This window comes from Amphiura filiformis, chromosome 6, assembly GCF_039555335.1.
Source record: "Amphiura filiformis chromosome 6, Afil_fr2py, whole genome shotgun sequence".
Classification (NCBI taxonomy): domain Eukaryota; kingdom Metazoa; phylum Echinodermata; class Ophiuroidea; order Amphilepidida; family Amphiuridae; genus Amphiura; species Amphiura filiformis.
This window is the reverse complement of record NC_092633.1, coordinates 26,012,040-26,030,645: the sequence shown is the minus strand read 5'-3', so window position 1 is coordinate 26,030,645 and position 18,606 is coordinate 26,012,040. Positions and strand designations below refer to the sequence as shown.

General features: G+C 36.5%; 1 protein-coding gene across 4 annotated transcripts in view; it reads right to left on the bottom strand.

Moving 5' to 3' along the window:
• The window catches only part of LOC140155187 (uncharacterized), a 156,363-nt gene that overhangs the window by 58,396 nt on the left and 79,361 nt on the right, over positions 1-18,606 (bottom strand). Inside the window, exon 1 of one of the 4 annotated variants that reach the window (XM_072177924.1) lies at positions 8,889-9,179. The exons of 1 other annotated variant lie outside the window; for it this stretch is intronic. In XM_072177924.1, coding sequence (XP_072034025.1) covers positions 8,889-8,896 — 8 coding nt within the window. In that variant the 5' untranslated portion in view covers positions 8,897-9,179. Of the gene's footprint in view, positions 1-3,115; positions 3,183-8,888; positions 9,180-18,606 lie in introns of those variants that run through there. 2 more of the 4 variants (XM_072177927.1, XM_072177926.1) reach the window with 2 other exon arrangements.

Below are 18,606 nucleotides of genomic sequence, written 5' to 3'. Positions count from 1 at the left end.
TGCCGGTGTAGAACCGGGAGTTGCAATGTATTCCACACAGGGAATTGATGTCAATGTATTTCAAGTACATTGACAACTCTTGTGTTGTACTTTTACTGGTTAATCATGCCATTATCCAATCACCACTGTTATTCTTGTATCACAAAGCTTTCATTAGCGCTTGTACGACTGCAAATTGACCAATTTGCCTTCTCCTGTAGCCACTGCTCTTACTTGGACTGTTTGTCAGGTAGCGTGTACTTTTTATCCTGAGGGTCTCCTGTGACAACCCTTTACCTGCATTGCTGACAAGTCTTCGGTTGCACTATGGACCACTGTAGCATCATCCCAATGGCATACTTCAATAACCTCAATTAAACAATCATAGTGTAAAATTTGACCTCAATCTGCAGAGTATGAGGTTTTTGTACCCAAATCTTTAAAGGTCATTCAATGAATGTATAAATGTATTTGGGTTAAAGACCTGTGTCCTGATAGATGAGCATGATGTGGATCCTAGTGTTGGGTCTCCTGGTTGAGCTTGTCTAGCTAAAAAGCACACCGCTAAAACAGAAAGCCGATTGTTGGCTAAGTATGTGGATTGAGATGACGGGTTGTAAAACAATGCCTATGTTAATTTCATGGCAAGTGCATTGTCCCCTGTTTGTTATGGCAACTTACAATCCAATAAGTTTAGAAATAATAAATCTTGAAAATCTGTCTACCATAAATTTGGAAAATTTACTCCTTTTCATTGAACCCTTGTAGACCATACAACCAATTTCCTATATTTTTTCAGAACCTTTTCTTCATTTACCTGAAAATATAAGTTATAAATGTAGCTTTGTAACAATACAGCTTATCAAAAAAAAGTTCATACAAAGTGGAGGCAGTTGCACTGCACTCTTCCATAACCATATTTTAAGGTGTAGTAGTCCATTGAGTAGGACCCAATTTTTTTATAGCCACAGACCATCTATAATATTAAGATGAACTGCAAAATTTTCCTCAGGTTTCGCTGTTAGTAGACTTTAGCGGTTGGTTCATCTTTATTGAGCAATATTATAGATGGTGTGGCTAAAAAAAATCAGATCCTACCTGTCGGACTTCGGTGTAGTGGCAGAGCACAGATTTTGAGCAGATTGAAAGGGATTTAGTGGCTTTGGAACCAGGGAGCAGCCCCCAATAATTTTGGTATGTGTGGACCAAGTACCATAGGACCCCAATGCTCCCACCCCTGTATTGACTTACCAGCACCAGCCAAGCTGAATTTCTACAAACCCCTACTTATCAGTATCCCATAAAATGTGGACCATCTTCCTCTTCAGTCCTGGTTCTGCCACTGATATTAATATGATGTTAACTTTTCTTTTCCAATTTCTGCTACATACTGCTGCAGGTTAGGTGATTAATTAACATGAAGGGATTTATTTCTTCTCGTTATAAAAGATCCATCACAACCTTAGCCCTATGACGAACTTAACACGTTTTGTAATAAAAGCGACACAAAAAACGTACGTATGTGTACCTAACCTTGTCAACCCTAGGATATAGCACAAATTGAACGTGAAGTTTGTTGTCAAGTCGGTACACTAATTTGGAAGTTTCGGGGAGGGGGAACCCTGCCTTATACACCCTAGGTGATAGCCTGTCCCTGGTGGATTGTTAGTGGAGGAAAGAATGCCAACCAAGCAGAAATCCAAGTGACATAAATTTGGTTAGCACAAGGAGACATGGATCCTTGTAGTGGAAAATGTTGGGGGATTATTCCCAAGGGGTCACAGCTACCTACATAACAACTTTATAGATAGGGGTAAAGCTGTATCGATTTGCAAAGCATGGTGATTAATCAGTAGGCTTAAAAAACAACATTTTCAATATCCATGATAAGCTATTTGTATATGTCGCACCTGTTTCGCTAAATGCTACAATGTAGTTTACAGATAGGACACATGATGTATATAGATGTAGATGCTTTTTGAAAGGAAAACATTTAGCTGTATGGCCATTCACAGATTATAGGAATCTGTGTCCTTTTATAATCTGTGAGCCACGGCAGAAAGCCATTACTGAAGCTAGTCCAGTGCACAGCCCTGTCACAAACGGGGACGTTTCAAGTTGAGGGATAGCCTAAGTCTGTTGCCCTCACAGGCTTCACGAGCATGAAGCACAAGGAGCAAGTGATTGCTGACCCAACCTCTCTGTAGCAACAGAGCTCAAAATTAGTAATTAGTGCTAGTTAACATGGTTAAGGTGCTTCATCCCCCTCCCTTATGGTGTCAGTATTTTTGACCGTGCAACTGAAAATCAAATCAAATTAAGTTGCTTAATATTCACCACTAATTCATGTATTAGAGTCACAGCAAGATGTGGTTCGTAATAATTTACTATTTTGTACAAAAATAGATCATCTGAAAGTTTTCAGCATGATTTTCAGGTGTCTGTGTGGTTTATTACAATAGGCCTGTTCAAGTTCATGGTTTTAGTTTTGGTTTTGGTTTTGGTTATATGATTCCCATTGTCATTGCTAAGCTCTCTGTGGAAGTTGTTATCAATAGCTTTGTTTCTACTCTTTGTTGCAACTTGCAAATCGAAAACTTGGAAAGTATTCTCAGTTTCTGTTTTAGTTTCAGGCTGGCCTCACACTCCACGTTCATCAAGTCAGTGAGGGCTGTAGTCTGTAGTAAGCTTGACATTTCCATCAATCCTTTTTAAAATAGAAATTTCATTTTAGCCATTTCATGTTCTTGATCTGGTTAAAAGTCTTAACATGGGATTGATAGCTGCATTGCCTGGGCCCTTTGAATTTCAGATCTGACTGAAGGCAAAAAATGGGCCCTGGAATTCTTATTGTGTGCAGTAAAACGTCAAAACAATCCACTGAAGTTGAGGAATTGGATGTTCTTCTTTAGCACATCCTCACAGCTGTAAATGCTATAGGCCTAGGTAATTTGTAATAATTAATTATTGTTGAACATATTTATATAAGAATTAAGATACAAGTGTGAATGTGATCAAATCAATATATCATTTTAGAAATTTGATCACCGAGGGAGAAAATGAAATCATTTTTACGATTTCAAAAGACAACACAGAAAAATACTATAATACAGAAAGACAATGCATAAACACATACCTTGTACATGCAGAATCTGCAGAATTCTGTGCACACAGCAGATTATCCTAAAGACCCAATCATACTGACTACCAGTATAGAACTGACCCTTCCTGACCTATGAGCCTTCTTTGTCAATTTAAAAGCTCTATACATTGGAATCAAGCCAGACAATGACTTTCTGTGCTTAGACTTTGTCAATTCTTCCAGCTGTTCAACTAACCAGTTTAGTAAAAAATTTTACTATTAAATTACTATCATATTTTATATAGCAAAGCATAGCACTTTCATTTGAACTATCAAAGTAGGTAATACATGTAGGCCTACTTCGGAACCAGCGACAAACGGTGATAAAACCATGTAACATATACATGGCCTACTTCTCTACTTCAGAGCCTACATGATGTAAGTGAACAAAATAAACAAATTGACAGAAAAAAATCTGATTTTTAAAGTCATATTTTTACGGTTTAGTTGTATTAACTTATCATTAAAATTATAGGCCTACCTATAGGCCTATTCATTTTCAAAAGTGCTCAGGCTTTAAAAGGGGGCGATGAGGGGCTCAGCCCCTTCAAACCCCACAGGGGACAGGGGGATTCAACCCCAGTCCTCCACTTTTGGCCACACCACTTAAAAATTTGTTCCGATGGGCCTGCTGACAGTGACAGATGTTATAAAACAGAAGTATTAGAGGTATAGAAGTACAATAACAAACCAGCTTATCCAAAAGACTGCAAACAAGACTAACCCACAAACACAAAAATAGTTTCATTGTTTTAGGCAGTCTACCCATAGAAACCAGAGAATACTGATCATCTCATCACTATGCCAAAACACTTCAATCACAGGATCCCTGCACTTTATTTTGCACGTACAACACACAGTCTAGGCATGATGCGAAAACGTCATCTGAAACCAGCTAAAAATTGGTAACCTTGCAAGGTTTTGACCACTTTGGGATTGGTATTTTATTTGGGTTGGCAAATTGGCATTCTTTTCCACTAATAACTTTCACATGGCCAAACAATAGAGGACACAGGAGGCCTTTGTTTCCCTGACAGGCAAATGACCAATTATTTGGTTTTAAGGCTACAGGTTTGACAAATCACAACAATATGGTTCACTGAATGGGTAATTCCAGTGTCCATTGTTTTCTTGAGTCTTGACTGTATTCAACTTTTCTATTTAGGCCTACAGTGATTGATATCATAAACTAGACATGGTGATGGGTATGTGCCCCCCCCCCCCTCTACTCCCACATTTGAGCAAAATGGTCCATGTTCTTTCAAGCCACTTTTTGACAATTCAGGCCCCCTCCACCTTTCTAAATGGATTGATGCCATTGGGTATGTGGTGGGGTAAGTTGGGGCTACAACTTTCAGGTGCATCAGGTCATAGACAATTTCTCAAAAGCGAAGAAAACACACACAAACAGTCTGATAGATGATTTTATCATGAAGGGGCAGGGCTGGGGCACCGACGGCAACTTCATTAAAGGGCACATCAAGTGACTGCCATCGGTAAAGGACATATTTTGAGGGCATTATGGCATTGGGTGCTGTGGGTTAATCCAAGCGCAATTAGCAATTAACCATTTCGTTACCTTATTTTCTTTCTGGTCATCTTGACCACAGATCCTGGAAAGAAATGACCAATTGATAATTATTACAGATCTCTCAAGGGTAGGCCCTTCACAAGTAAAACTTGGGCCAATAATCCGCTTTTATAGCATGAATACTGTAATGTTATGCCCAATTCTAAACACAATACTGGCTAGCATTTGCTCTTCAGGAGCATCCACCTACCTGCCACTTGCCTCTCAAACTTGATGGAGGAGACACAGCCATACCAAAGTGTTATTTTTTCCTTCCCTGTTTATAGGCCTATATCACAATTCTCGTAATTGGGCCACATTAGATACAACATATAAATTGAAGAAGTCAGAATTCAAATTTTCCTTGTATTTTGTAATTTTTATCAAAGAGGGCTGCAGGGGAGTAACTTTATACAGAATTTTAACAATATTTTACAAATTATGAACCTTTATGGCACTTTTATCTTGCCGAATTTGGATCTGAAAATTGGCCAAAGCATTTCAGTACCCAAAATATTCTTGTTTTTACCAACCTAGACCCTACAGTCCATGCCCTAATGTGCAATTTGCATTGTGCATAATAAGAATGGTTATTAATTATAAATGTAAAATATATCATTAAATATTCATTGGTTAACAGGGTACGTGTGTTCATATTATTATAGTTCCTCTCAATCTGTTTTATGACAACAAGCTCCTTCATATGATGACTGCAGACTGAAACAAATTTACCAATACATATATTTGATGTACACAAGAAAACTAATGCCTTAATTTTATACAAGATCCACTTTAGATCAACATTTTATTTTGGTCAATGATATTGTTTTATAAAAAACTGAAACTTAAACTGCATGCATCGTGGGCATTCGTGGCATCACATTAAGCATGTATACATAACATTAAGCATGTATACCGCACATAATGTAAAGCATATGAGGCAATCAGAATAACATCCAAATACACCGAGGTAATTCTAACTCCGCATGAATAATGATAATATGCCACGATCTATGTGACTAATGAATTCCATTATCTCGCTCACCGCTTGATTGCTCTCCTTTACCTGGCTTATAGAAGGTCACTTAAAACAATGGCTCTGATAATGCTGAACACAATAGATGATAATGGACACAATAGCTGTCATTGTATGCATTGGAATAATTAGCACAACAGGTTCTCCCAGGGTTGGCAGCTATTATTAGTATAGTAGTAGTAGCTAGGTAACAAATAGCATACTGCTTAGAAGAACATATAATTATGATTTCGTAGTTGGCATATTTGCAATTGTCTCAGTTCCTTGATAATTGAATTTAAATGATGGTCTAGATTTCTTTGAATTATAACACAAATTGCATGTCATGTATTTATTTTATAGTAAGGGTGGTTCTTGAGGTGATTTTTGGTTTTAAGAATTAATCTTTGGTCATGGTGGACTAGTGAGGTACCGTACCATTGTAAGTAAAATATTGCTTTTTACAATACCCACTGGGCTAACCAAGAAGAGCGAATGTCATTTAGTCAACCCAGTGTGATCTTTGCAAAAATCCTTTTGGGGGTAGAAAATCAGGTGGGCAACATTTTGGCCCTGCAAAGCATGCAAAGATCAATTTGACACTATTTTAGCTCAAAAGGAAGGTGAAATTTTGTGATTACCAGGCAAATTTTCAATATAACACTACAGGGGGGTGCAGTGTTGCAATATTCTTTTGGGGTTGAGTTAGCAAACCAAATCATTGGGGAGGGGTAAATCAACAAAGTGTGATAAATAACACACACACAAATTACCACTTTTACAGTATAGGAAGACCCTTGTTAGGAGAATGATACATTCTGTCTTTAGGCTGTTGGTGCTGCTAGGAAGCAATCAAGCAAGTAACTCTATAGTATAGGCTCCACTGCTCTATTCTGCTAAGGAAAGGTCCAGGAGCAAAGTCACTATGCAGCCACCCCAGTGTACAATAAGTTTAGCCTGTTTTAAAGTAGCATGGGAAGGGGCACTCTTGCACACAAGTTTTCCAGTGACAAAGTTTAGTACTGCATGTATACCGGGCCACTGATTTAAAACCATACTAGCCCCCTTTTTTTAATAAGTGTCCCTTAAAGTTTCATTTTGAATACTTTAATATAATTTGCAAGTTCCTTCCAAGTATTTGCTGCCCTCCACAAATGAGTGTTTGTTTGCAGATTTTACCCCTAAACTCAATCATAACCTAAAACTTAATAATAATTCTAACTAATCTCTACGTGGGGTTGTCTTATTTCTATAAATGTCTAGTCATTTTAGACTGAAAATTAACCTAAAACGATCTCATCTTCTATCGATCCCTGGATCATGTTCCAAAATAATTGTCTATTTTAACTTTACGTATACATATCCATTTTTCAATCAAAATATAATCAACACTATACATTGCCATGGAAACAATAGCCTATATTGCAGTATGGTAATAGAAAAAATCAATAAACAATAGTGTAGCACTATGAACGCACATCATAAATCTCCAGGTCAGTCTTTTTGTAATCCACACAATAGCCATGGCATGATCGAGAACAATACTACCTTAGCAACCAAGTTATTGTTAACGCACTATAATGTAAAAATTGTAAAAGCGGTATTGAATACCAAGTTAAAACCATAGCAACATGTATTCTTTCTAGATTTTTAGGCAGTCAAGTAATACAATAGATATCTTGGTCGCAATTCTCCCTACTGGCAATAACAGTCAGGGAAAAGAATACTGGGCATTCCATACAGAGCAAGATTTATAAATAGCACTGTATATGGGAGACTCCAGTTCCCAGCCAGACCCAGTCAACAACTGGGAGCCATTAAAAGTTACATGTATGGTGCGTTTAGAGATGTTTAAAATTAACTTATCTTTGTATGCACAAAATTCTTCCCATTTTCTTATTATTTAATGCCTCATTGTTTTCTTTTATAGTTAGGAAATCGACCTAATACAACAATACATTGGTAAATAAAGAATTTCCCAAGCGCCTTTTATCCTAATTTAAATTTGATATCCCAATGGTGTTGTAAATCACAACAATACCTACATATGTATTTCTTTCTTTGGTTCAGCTGGAATACAATGAGACCCATGAGAAACTGCCGGCCAGACAATTGAACAATATGTCATTTGGAAAATAACATTTTTATGACTTGAAAAGTTCACTCACATATCATTATGTACTTAAACAAAACATACCAAGAAAATGGTGACCACAATAATACAAACGGGGATCGCATCACTCAATGATCAGTCAGCTAGACTTACGACAGTATACATCTATGACATACATCATTCATTCATAGCAACATTCATTTCTTTGAAATAGGAGTTGTGCGTGGGGATCTTCACATCTGATATATGCAATGACTCTAGAATAGTTGCCAAATATGAACAGTGCCTGTAAATCATCCATCACAATTCTCTTCATCTTTTCTTCACTATAAACCCCGCTAGCTTGTAAGGCTGGCCGTAAGAAGATGAGCTACTCCGAGCTAACTACTATCAACAAACCTATGACCCTCCTGGTGATAATGAATGGTGATAATAATTGTTTGAGGATAGGAGGACACTCCCACATTTGGTTTGTTTACATTATTTCAGAAAACAAAGCTGTGTGAATTGTTATCATTTTTTTTTCTTTTTTCCACTTTTAGAGTCTACAGATATTATTTATTTGATTTAATATATTCACATCATTCTAAACAAAAAATAACTGTTCATGTAAAGTTGAACTATTTTAGAAAAAAATATGGTTCTTAATCTTATTGAACAATTGTTTATATCTGCTATCTATATACGAAGAAGCCCTGCCACCAATACCATATTGGGGTGTGGTACTGGTAGCACTTATGTAATATGACCAAGCCAATTGAAAATGAGGGACACAAAATAAATTAAATAATTAAAACAAATACAGCACATGGGTACCATGTAACTTTTATGTCCGTATTTTAGCAAGTTAATTTTTCGAAACGCAAAAATGAAAGGACACATTGATCCAATGGCATACTTATGTTACATGTATGAGTTGTTTCATTCATAATGATGATCACCATCCCATGTGAGTGCTACCCACTATCTTGTCATCACATATACATAAGTACATATTGAACAGATCATACACTATACAGGCATTCCACTATAAATACTACACATACAATGCATAACAATCACTACTCACATGAGCATTCCTATCCCTAATTACAGCACACGGTCACACGTCTTTCGTTCACAAGAATAACTAGTAGAAATACTCCCGTACCCCGATTTCGTAGTCCTTGGCCCAAAATGTCACACGTAGCCCTTAACAACTATTCTTGTATATTCCGTATGTTGGTCCAGCTTTACGATGGCTCTCTAGTAATCATATGGCTATGGGCGAACTGTATAGGGGCAAATGGACATTTTCAGCTAGCACCCATCCTGTGTGTTCAGCATACCACCATGCCCTAATAGTGACTGAGAGTGTATATGCATGTGTAGTGTGTATGATGTGTGAGATCGGGTGCATGTACAGAGTACAACCCCTATTGTCATGCCTTGTGTGTGCAGGATTCCTCTTGTTAATAAACTCATTAATATTCATGAGCAGTTGAATTGGATTGTTTGCATATAACTGGATGGTGTAGACTCTGACCAAGTCTTATGTGTTGATTTGATAAGCGTATGGAGGTTGCTACTCACTGGCTGAGCACAGGGTTGGGAAGTCGCAATCAGCGATCACTTTCAGCAGCGCTTTTTGATCAAGAGCAATGCATTATACATAATTTGGGGAGAGAGATATTGGATCAATCGCTTTAGCAGCAATTACGGTTTAGAGAAAAAAATGCATCCACTATCAACTCTTCATTTATTATTTATGTAATTTACAATTGATATTAAATTATTATTTAAAAAAATGCATCTCTTGGTAAGATTTATGATTGTCAATTATTTACACATTTGCATATGAAATATAAGAAATAATATTGTATCTTCTAGTCTTTTCCTATCATTTATTTTATTTAGTGTCAAATTTCATTATTTGTTAATCAGAATATCATTATCAGGGTTCAAAATTTTGGTTGTCCGGTTGCCCGGGACAACTAAAAAAGTCGCCGGACAACCAAAAATACTGATTCGGTTGTCCGCCGGACAACCATAAATCTAGCAAAAGTCACATTTGTAGGCCCACGGACAACCAAAAACTTAGACGGACAACCAGAAATTGTAATCTGGTTGTCCGTGGGACAACCATTTATTTTCCCTAAATTCGATCACTGATCATTATTATCATATTAATATTTTAATACATTATTTAAGGCATGGTGTATGGCAAATATGTGTGTTTGAACCCCGGAATGGCCCCTGTTTGTGTTCTTGTGAATTTTTCATTTTTTGTGTGAATAAGACTATTTATTTATTAACAAGAATGATCATCATTAGGGTCTATTATCATTACAATTATTATTGTTATTGTTATTATTTATTATTATTATTATTATTATTATTATCATTATTATCATTATTATCATTATTAGTATCATTATTATTATTATCATTTTCTTTTTACGTCAAGTTAAGTCTTGGTCATAGTGGTCAGCGAACATCTGCAAAAGTGTGCCGATGCTATGAGGCTTATGTTCAGTTCAGTTCACACTCAAAATCAATGCACTTAAAAAAACAAATATCATTTTTAGTCATACATCCATTCAGTGATTTTGATATCAGGCCATCTGAAATAACTTTCTGTTCTGTTTCCCCTCCACTTTTTCTGATCCCTATACATAACCTTAATTATCATTTCCCTTATGATAAACTTTTAAATTGTATGTTTATTTCCTTTATAAAAATAGCTGTGAAAATAAGATAGCAGTTTTAACTATTTGTTTGTTTTCAATAAAAATCATACAAATCAATTTTTTAAGTGAGGGGGAGTACAGATTTAATCTCAAGAAATATGTAGGGATGTTGTTTGTTTTGCTGTTATGTTTTTCTCAGAATCACCTACGAAGGCCTATATATATACGAAGGACTATTTGATAATTTGACACCCCCATGTATTATTTCTTCAGGAAAGAATGAGATCTATGGATCAGAAGTGTCGCCTACATTCGCTTTCTCTATTTTGGCTATTATACTTGCGTCATTTAATTTTTTCTAATAATGTACGATATTGTTCTTGATAAACACTCTGGGGGAGCGCAATTTTTCAAAAGGGGGTACTTATTATAGACAAGTTTTTCATCAAAAAAATCAAATATGATTGTAATTAAAGTTAGCTAAAAATTGGCAAAATGCAAGTCCAGTCTTACTTCCCTGTTAAGTTGCAAGTTAAACAAGATGGCAGCGGGCATGGGCATTCGTGGTGAATATCAGTACTAACACAGAACATGATCTCCGAGTACCAAATTGCATTTGTAAGTACATTTCATACTAAAATAGTTCTAGACTGAATATGCTACTATAATTTGGCAATGAACTAAATAGAAGTTAAGCACGTTTTGTACATACAATTTTGAGATTTCAGACATTCAGCAAACACTTGTTTTAAGCTTACTGACATGATATGGCATGGAAATGTTACATTTCGGTCACTTTAACAATAACATTGAACAATTTATGTGGGGCTTTTAGGGGGAGGCATCTATAGACAATACAGTATTTGACCACATCAAATTCATGAAGAATCCGCAACTGCTTTTACAATGGTACCAAATGACCCATGGATGGAGTTGCATCAAAAATTACCTGAATGGGGAATGTCCTTTAAGGGTAGACGAGGTATTGTTGGTCGAAGCAACCTAAAAATTTATTTTCATTATCTAGATCAATATATTATTGAAAAACAACACCTTGATGTTTTGCAAAAGTTCATTCTACAAATCGTATACTTTGCAAACTTGCTTAATTTATTGTTGTAAATGAGTTATGTACGTTTTACAAAAGTGTTGTTGTTTCAGCCCTCTTTACAACGTAACTAAAGAACCGTAGCACCTATAAAAGTATATCTGTGATATTTTCATTCTTCTACACACTCGCTATGAATTGAGCAATGCACTTTTTGCCAAAGCTCACTACCATTTGTAAGATGCTGTGAACTACCAAATCACAACAGTTTAAAATAATTAATAACCTTAAACTACAACATAATAACTCACTACTCTGCAGCCAAAATATGCAATTTGCATCACAAATAAGGTAACAGCATGTTTGTTGCAGCCCTACCATTAAAAGTTACAGGATATAAGTTTGATGAAATGTTTTATGAAAATAAAGCGTATATCAATTGACCTATTTATGCTTCCAGATCATTTAGTGAAGCAGTTAGGTAAAATATGTTGTACAACAAACATGTGATTAATTTTATACCCTTTCTAAGACATTTAGGGAAACATTGTGGTTGAGCAGTTATATGCTGGTCCCTCAACATCCCAAGGATCCCCATCTCTTCCCATAGAAAATAAACACACCAATCCAACCAACCACTGGTCATGTTCACATTTAAAGTTACATCTGGCGTAAATTTACGCGAGCATTAAAAAAAATTTCTTCAAATATTTTCCCTACTCCTACAGTGTGTCCACACCTAACCTACTCCTAGCACTACGCCGACCAGTTCCACCAAGCATTCACTTCTGGTCGGCTTAAACATTGGCTACCACTTCCGATGTTTCTGCGACCTTTTTCAACCACACAAAATGTAATTTCTTAATAGTTCCGACCAAAAAAAGGTTAAACTTATACCAGGTGCCAGGCGTAGCAGAGTTCACATTGCAACATACACCTGGTGGAGATTATACACCTAGCTCGCTACTCTTGACTGTTGTCAGAAGTAAATCATCAGACATATACACCTGGCGGAACTTTCGCTGAACATCACTCACACTGCCACTACTCCTGGCAGCGCTGGCCGGGGGCAGCGCCTACTACTCGCCGCGCCGACCACGTTCCACCAGGCGTACGTCCAAAAATGTGAACACAGCTAGTGATTGGATTCTTGTTTTTTCACATTTCAAGTTAAATCTGTCGCTCTGAAACTTGTGAAAAGATTGATTTTAATGGATATTTTCTTTTCCTAAAAGATGAGCTTTTGTTGAGTTGCTTAAATCGTATTCCTGGGTCTTATTCTAGATACTAGCAACTGTAATTGTCAAACTGCATTACACCAATGATGGGTCCATTCATCATCAGATCTACTACCAACCCCTTAATTTTAAGAGAGTGAAAGTTGTGTTTTGTTCATTCCAAAGAATGTGACTTCATAGTATACTAGCGTCACTTGTAGTTGTATTCAGTAATTGACCTATCACTACAATACACAATCAGAAAAAAATAGCTATATGAATGAAATAAAACTACAAATTGTGCAAGTCAAGCTGACAAGGAAATCTAATAAATTGTCACAGGTAGTCACTCTGAAATCTCGCAATTGGAACCACATAATTATCATTTCCATGTGCTTTCCTTACTTATTTTTTCACGTTTCCTGCGACTGATATATTTTGGCATTTGTTCGTGACTAACACTCAATTATTTCCTGACAAAGAATGTACTCGCTCTATTTCCCCCTTTAAAAAAATTTCATCTTTTATGTTTAAAATCATATTAGATATTCCCCCTCCCCATTAGAATATTGTTCCTAATACCCAGTGCATTATTGGTAAAGATGTTCTGCGAATGAGACAGAACGATTGCACTGGGTGGTTTGAATATTTCCTCCTTAAAAAAATTTCATCTTTATGTTTAAAATGTTCATATTATAGATATTCCCCCTCCCCATTAAAATATTGTTCCTAATACCCGGTGCATTATTGGTAAAGATGTTCTGCGAATGAGGCGGAACGATTGCACTGGGTGGTTTAAATGTGGATATCCATACACCATGACTTGCAAACTGTAACGACAAACCAATAAGAATCCATATAATTATGTATGACAGAAATATAATAATTACGACCGGCCTTATATATCTGGCTGTTAGAGTACAGTATCTTCTGCACCTGTCCAGTAGTAGGACCAACATTTTATTTTCTGTGAGGAAGGGAAGGAGGGGGGGGGGGTGCAGGTGGGCAAGGTGCAGGGGAGGGGGAAACTAAAAGCTTATAAAAATTAAGACTGCCAATTTGGATATCCTATGTAAAACACTACTATATGTCAATCCACTGCACACAAATATGATATATTGGGCATTTATGATCACAAAAGATTATCAAACAAACAACATCAGAAATTGTGTCTTGCTTATTAAAGACCCATTCAGTGATCCCAGCGCAAGTGTAAAAAAATTAGAATTGTTTATAAATTGCTTAAAAGTGAAGGATAAATCATTCACATTGTCATTTGATATTTATGATAAGAAAAAGTTGGCAAAAAATGAAGAAAACAGCAGTATTGACGAAGCTGAAGCCCCATTCAAATACTAATTTATATACTGACAGTATACACGGTACATCACAGATGCCATGTAAATGCCTTATTTTGTCTTAAATACAGGGCTTTCGGCTGAACAACTAGCAGGCTATGTTAGCACATCTATGGCAATGACAAATGTACCAAAATCTGAATTTTTGAATAAATCATCGGTTGAACAAATCATTGAATGGGCCTTTTACCCGGTGAGTGAGTCAAGTATAGCCATTTAGTCCTCACTTTGTACTACTGAGGTCCCTGCGTTTGGTCCTCGCTTTGTACTACTGAGGTCCAGCGCTTGGTCCTCGCTTTGTAATATTGAGGTCCCGTGTTTGGCTCTCGCTTTGCACTACTGAGGTCCCGCGTTTGGCTCTCGCTTTCCAGTCCATATACTCGCTCTCACAGGTTGATCTGTCTTGTGTCCCGTATTGAATATGATACATAAAGGTATTGGATAATGGCAAGAATGGTCCGAGTAACTGATATTAGCGCCAATCATGAAATCCATGCACCCAACCCAACCCAACCCTGGCTTATTATGTCCAAAGAATTGACAATGGCTAAGGTGAAAACCATATAAGAGATAAACCATTACAGAAAGATGAATTGAATCAACACTCAAATATCTTCAAATGTTGAATGTAATTTCACTCTCCGCAGATAATTGCAAATTCTTATCGATGCAACAACAAAAAAACATGATCATATGCCATACAAGCATCTCGCAACAGTAATACTAAATGTCAGCCCTAGCAATTATTTAATATACATGTATCGTAAAGTTAATTCTGATGAGGGTGTCCCATGGCATTCAATTGTGTGTTTAACTTCATGAAATATTCAACATGTGTAGCAAAGACAAATGAAATAATCATGGCCAGTGTTTGTCAAAGAACCGGGCCTTGTTGCCTTACCGTTGGTCGCATGTCATACAGCTACACTACGCTCTAAAACAAGCTCATCCATCAGGCCACAGTACTTTAACCCCAATAGGCTTGTTAATTCAGTAAATGACCCTTCAATATTTTGGGTACTAAAACTCATTCGCCTTAACTCGGGTTTAATTTTGAGCAATGGTTGTTAAGTGGAGGTTAATGAATTTTGTCACTGAAGATGAGACTGTGGCTCATAGTGCTACCTACACCCAAGTGTGGTTTACAACACCGCATTATGCATTCTTGTCCATTGTATTTATTCAGTGACAAGCAACATTCTAAATATTGATGTCCGTCCAGAATTTGATGAAGTTGCTATCTAACGTCATAATAATATCTAATTGAATTGATCATCATTTCTTGAGAACACTGACCTTTGAAGTCCTGTTGCTTCTCTACCGTTATTCATGAGATACAGAACCAAGATCCCAAGCCAGGATCACCAAACAATATAGTGGTTACTGCCTCAACCATGATTTTAATCCTAAAACCTAACCCTAATCCAAATCTTTAGATGTGGTGGCAGTAATATTTTAACATCTTGCCTATGATACTTATGGGTTGTGGTCTTCGAATGAGGTTTGGATTCGAACATGTATCTCTCTGTCCCCAACAAATTGTGCAAGCAAATATAGATGATTTTCATCCAAAAGTTTAAGTTTAATGTTTTCAATAGCCATTTTAGTTGTGTTTATTTTGGGAGTCTTGAGGCCAATGGCATAATATAAACTAATATAGAGGGAGCAATTGCAGCAAAGTCACCACACAGCCCCCATCCCCACATTACTCTCCTCCATTGGGTGAATAGGTGTGAAGCTCAACAAGGTGAGCAGATAGCCAAATTAGAGTTGTCCGATTTTAAACACCACAAGTTTGTGGTTAATTTCATCCATTTATAGCTGGAACTGAGTATTACATTCTTCACAAAAGTTCTTGGAGCAATTTTCACCATCCAAAAGGGAGCAAGCAAAATCCACTCACTAATCAAAGGTTCTATAATTTTCACCAAATGTAAAGCAACCCAACCCATTCAGATAACAGCATTTACCTGTTATAGTAAATATTAGTCATAATATGCCACTGATACCATATTACCATTTCATCGTCTGTTCATTTGATTTTTAACAAAATGGTTGCGTACCCTTAGGTGCACCCCTTCTTGTTCTAAGTCTAGTAACATCACACAGGGTTGGATTGAATACAAATACGAGAATGCTAGAGATTTTTTTGGCTTTTTCTCCTTCCCAATAGATTCAATCACAGACTGTACCGACTGACTAAATTGTTAGCTGAGCTTAGTATTGCGTATGGCCTCCCTTTGGAGATGTTAATGAAGAGGTTTATTATTAGTTCAATCCTATTGGGTTATGATGGAACAAAATTGCCAAAAGTTACGACTCAAGCCCAACACCAAAATAACAAGCGACTTGAATTTATCTTTGTGTCATGCTCAACTTATGCTTGCACGGCTGACTGTGTTGTTCGGTTTTGTCACGTTATTGCATTTTTTATTGAAAATTCCCTGTGGACATTGTAAGAAGTAAAATATTAAGCTTTAGTTGGTATTATTCTGCGAGTAAGAGTCAAAATGTATTCCTACTCGCATAATCAAGAACAGATTTTGATACACTCAAGAACTGCAACTTTAATCCCCCTTATTAGTTCAGCTAAAATGTTAAGTAAAGGGGTTAAGGGATCTGGAATGAGCGTTTTGAGCGTTTCGACAGTATTTTTGTGGGACATGAGAGCACATCAGACATATCGAATTGCATTCTGAACACGAAGAATGTCATTCTGATATCAAATAATTATAATTTTTTTGAAGTAAATTTTATAAATCTAATGACATATTCTTAAAGTGCATGTAGCTGGGAGGAAAAGCCGACGATTAATTGAAAATTTTGACCTTTCATATTGAAGATATGGATTTTTTTTCCCCAAAAAAGACCTAATTTTTTTGTGTGTTTTGAAAAAAAAAAATCCATATCTTCAATACGAAAGGTCAAAATTTTCAATTGATCGTCGGCTTTTCATCCCATCTACATACACTTCAAGTATCAATCATCAGATTTATAAAGTTTATTTCGAGTACTGTTAAATATCAAAAATATAAATTTTGCCATAAAATGTGTATTACATTGCGAATTTCAAAAAATCTAAATTATTTGATTTCAGAAAGAGAAGTAATAACATGTTTAGGTGCCTCATTTCTTTTCCACATAACAAATCTTAAAATTTACCGGAGAATATTCATATAATTGATCTTGGCAAATGAGGTTCTAATCATTATGCTCATGAAAGCCAATGCGCCAATGAATTATCATTATTTCAGGTCAATAAAATATATTTGGTTACATTCAATTATGCAACAATTTCATATAATGTAGTTAAGACAGTATGATGATACTTTTGTGACTCAAATCTATTGTACATGTCATCGTGCAAAAGTGCTAGTACTAAACACATACAGAAATTTAATTCACCAACAGGGTTGTCACTACGCCGGACGGCGCCGGTCGGGGCCGTCCGGAAGTGGATGATGATATTTCATCATAAAAAGAGCAAGAAATTTTTTTTTTAGTGGGGTGGTACCCTCAAAGCCTATTCCCCAATTTCTATCGTTCACTAAAAAGATAGTGCGAGGCGCGAGAGCTTCGCTCGCTACGCTTCGCCTTCAATATTTTAACCAGTACTTTTTTGGTCCTGGTGACAACCCTGTTCACCAACATGTTGAAAATATGTTCCTTTGGTAAAAAATTTCACTGTTTTTTAGTTGTTTCGCGCATGCACACATGTGGCATCTTTAAATACGTGCATGTGTATATATAATCCGCTTTGAGTGAACACCAGCAATTTGAAGCTGCACCCAATGAAATGCGCACTGACGTCACTGCCACAAACTGTGAAAAATTGCATAGCAAAATGTTATCTCCATCCTTTCCTAATGACTCACTTGAACAGAGGAACATACCTTTGAGTAGCAAAATTCACAATCAAATTAAACAAACATTGAATTTCTATACCTGTAGGATGTTTTACTATATATGAAGTTCTTACTTCTTACATGACTTTCTTTCAAAAACTCTATGCCCTGACCACTATATCTATTAGGAGCTATTAGGATTGATAGGCAAGACATTATAGCCACCCCATGAGATGAGGATCAGGGTTAGGATGAAGATTTGGTTGAGGGTGACATCCACTATACATTCGTTCATCTCAAGTTCTGTAGTGAAGGAGGTACATCAAATCGTGTACATAAAGTTAATCAAGCAGAGCGTACACACATGCATACAAGGGCGGTGTATCGGCACGCTTGCAGCGCAACTGTTAAAAAGCATTGAGGTCACTACCAAACTTGAGGTGAATCAATCAATAGTCTGAAGTTTCTCTAATAAATTTGAAATATTTTTGTTGAACATTGTTGTAAGTTCTTTTACAGATTGTTTTTAAACATAACGATAGCAGCTCATTTCATACCGGGGGGGGGGAGGGGGTACTCAGTACAAATGACCATATGGGGACGTGCCGCAAATATGGGTAGCATTTTCAGCCTTTTGGTATATCAATGAC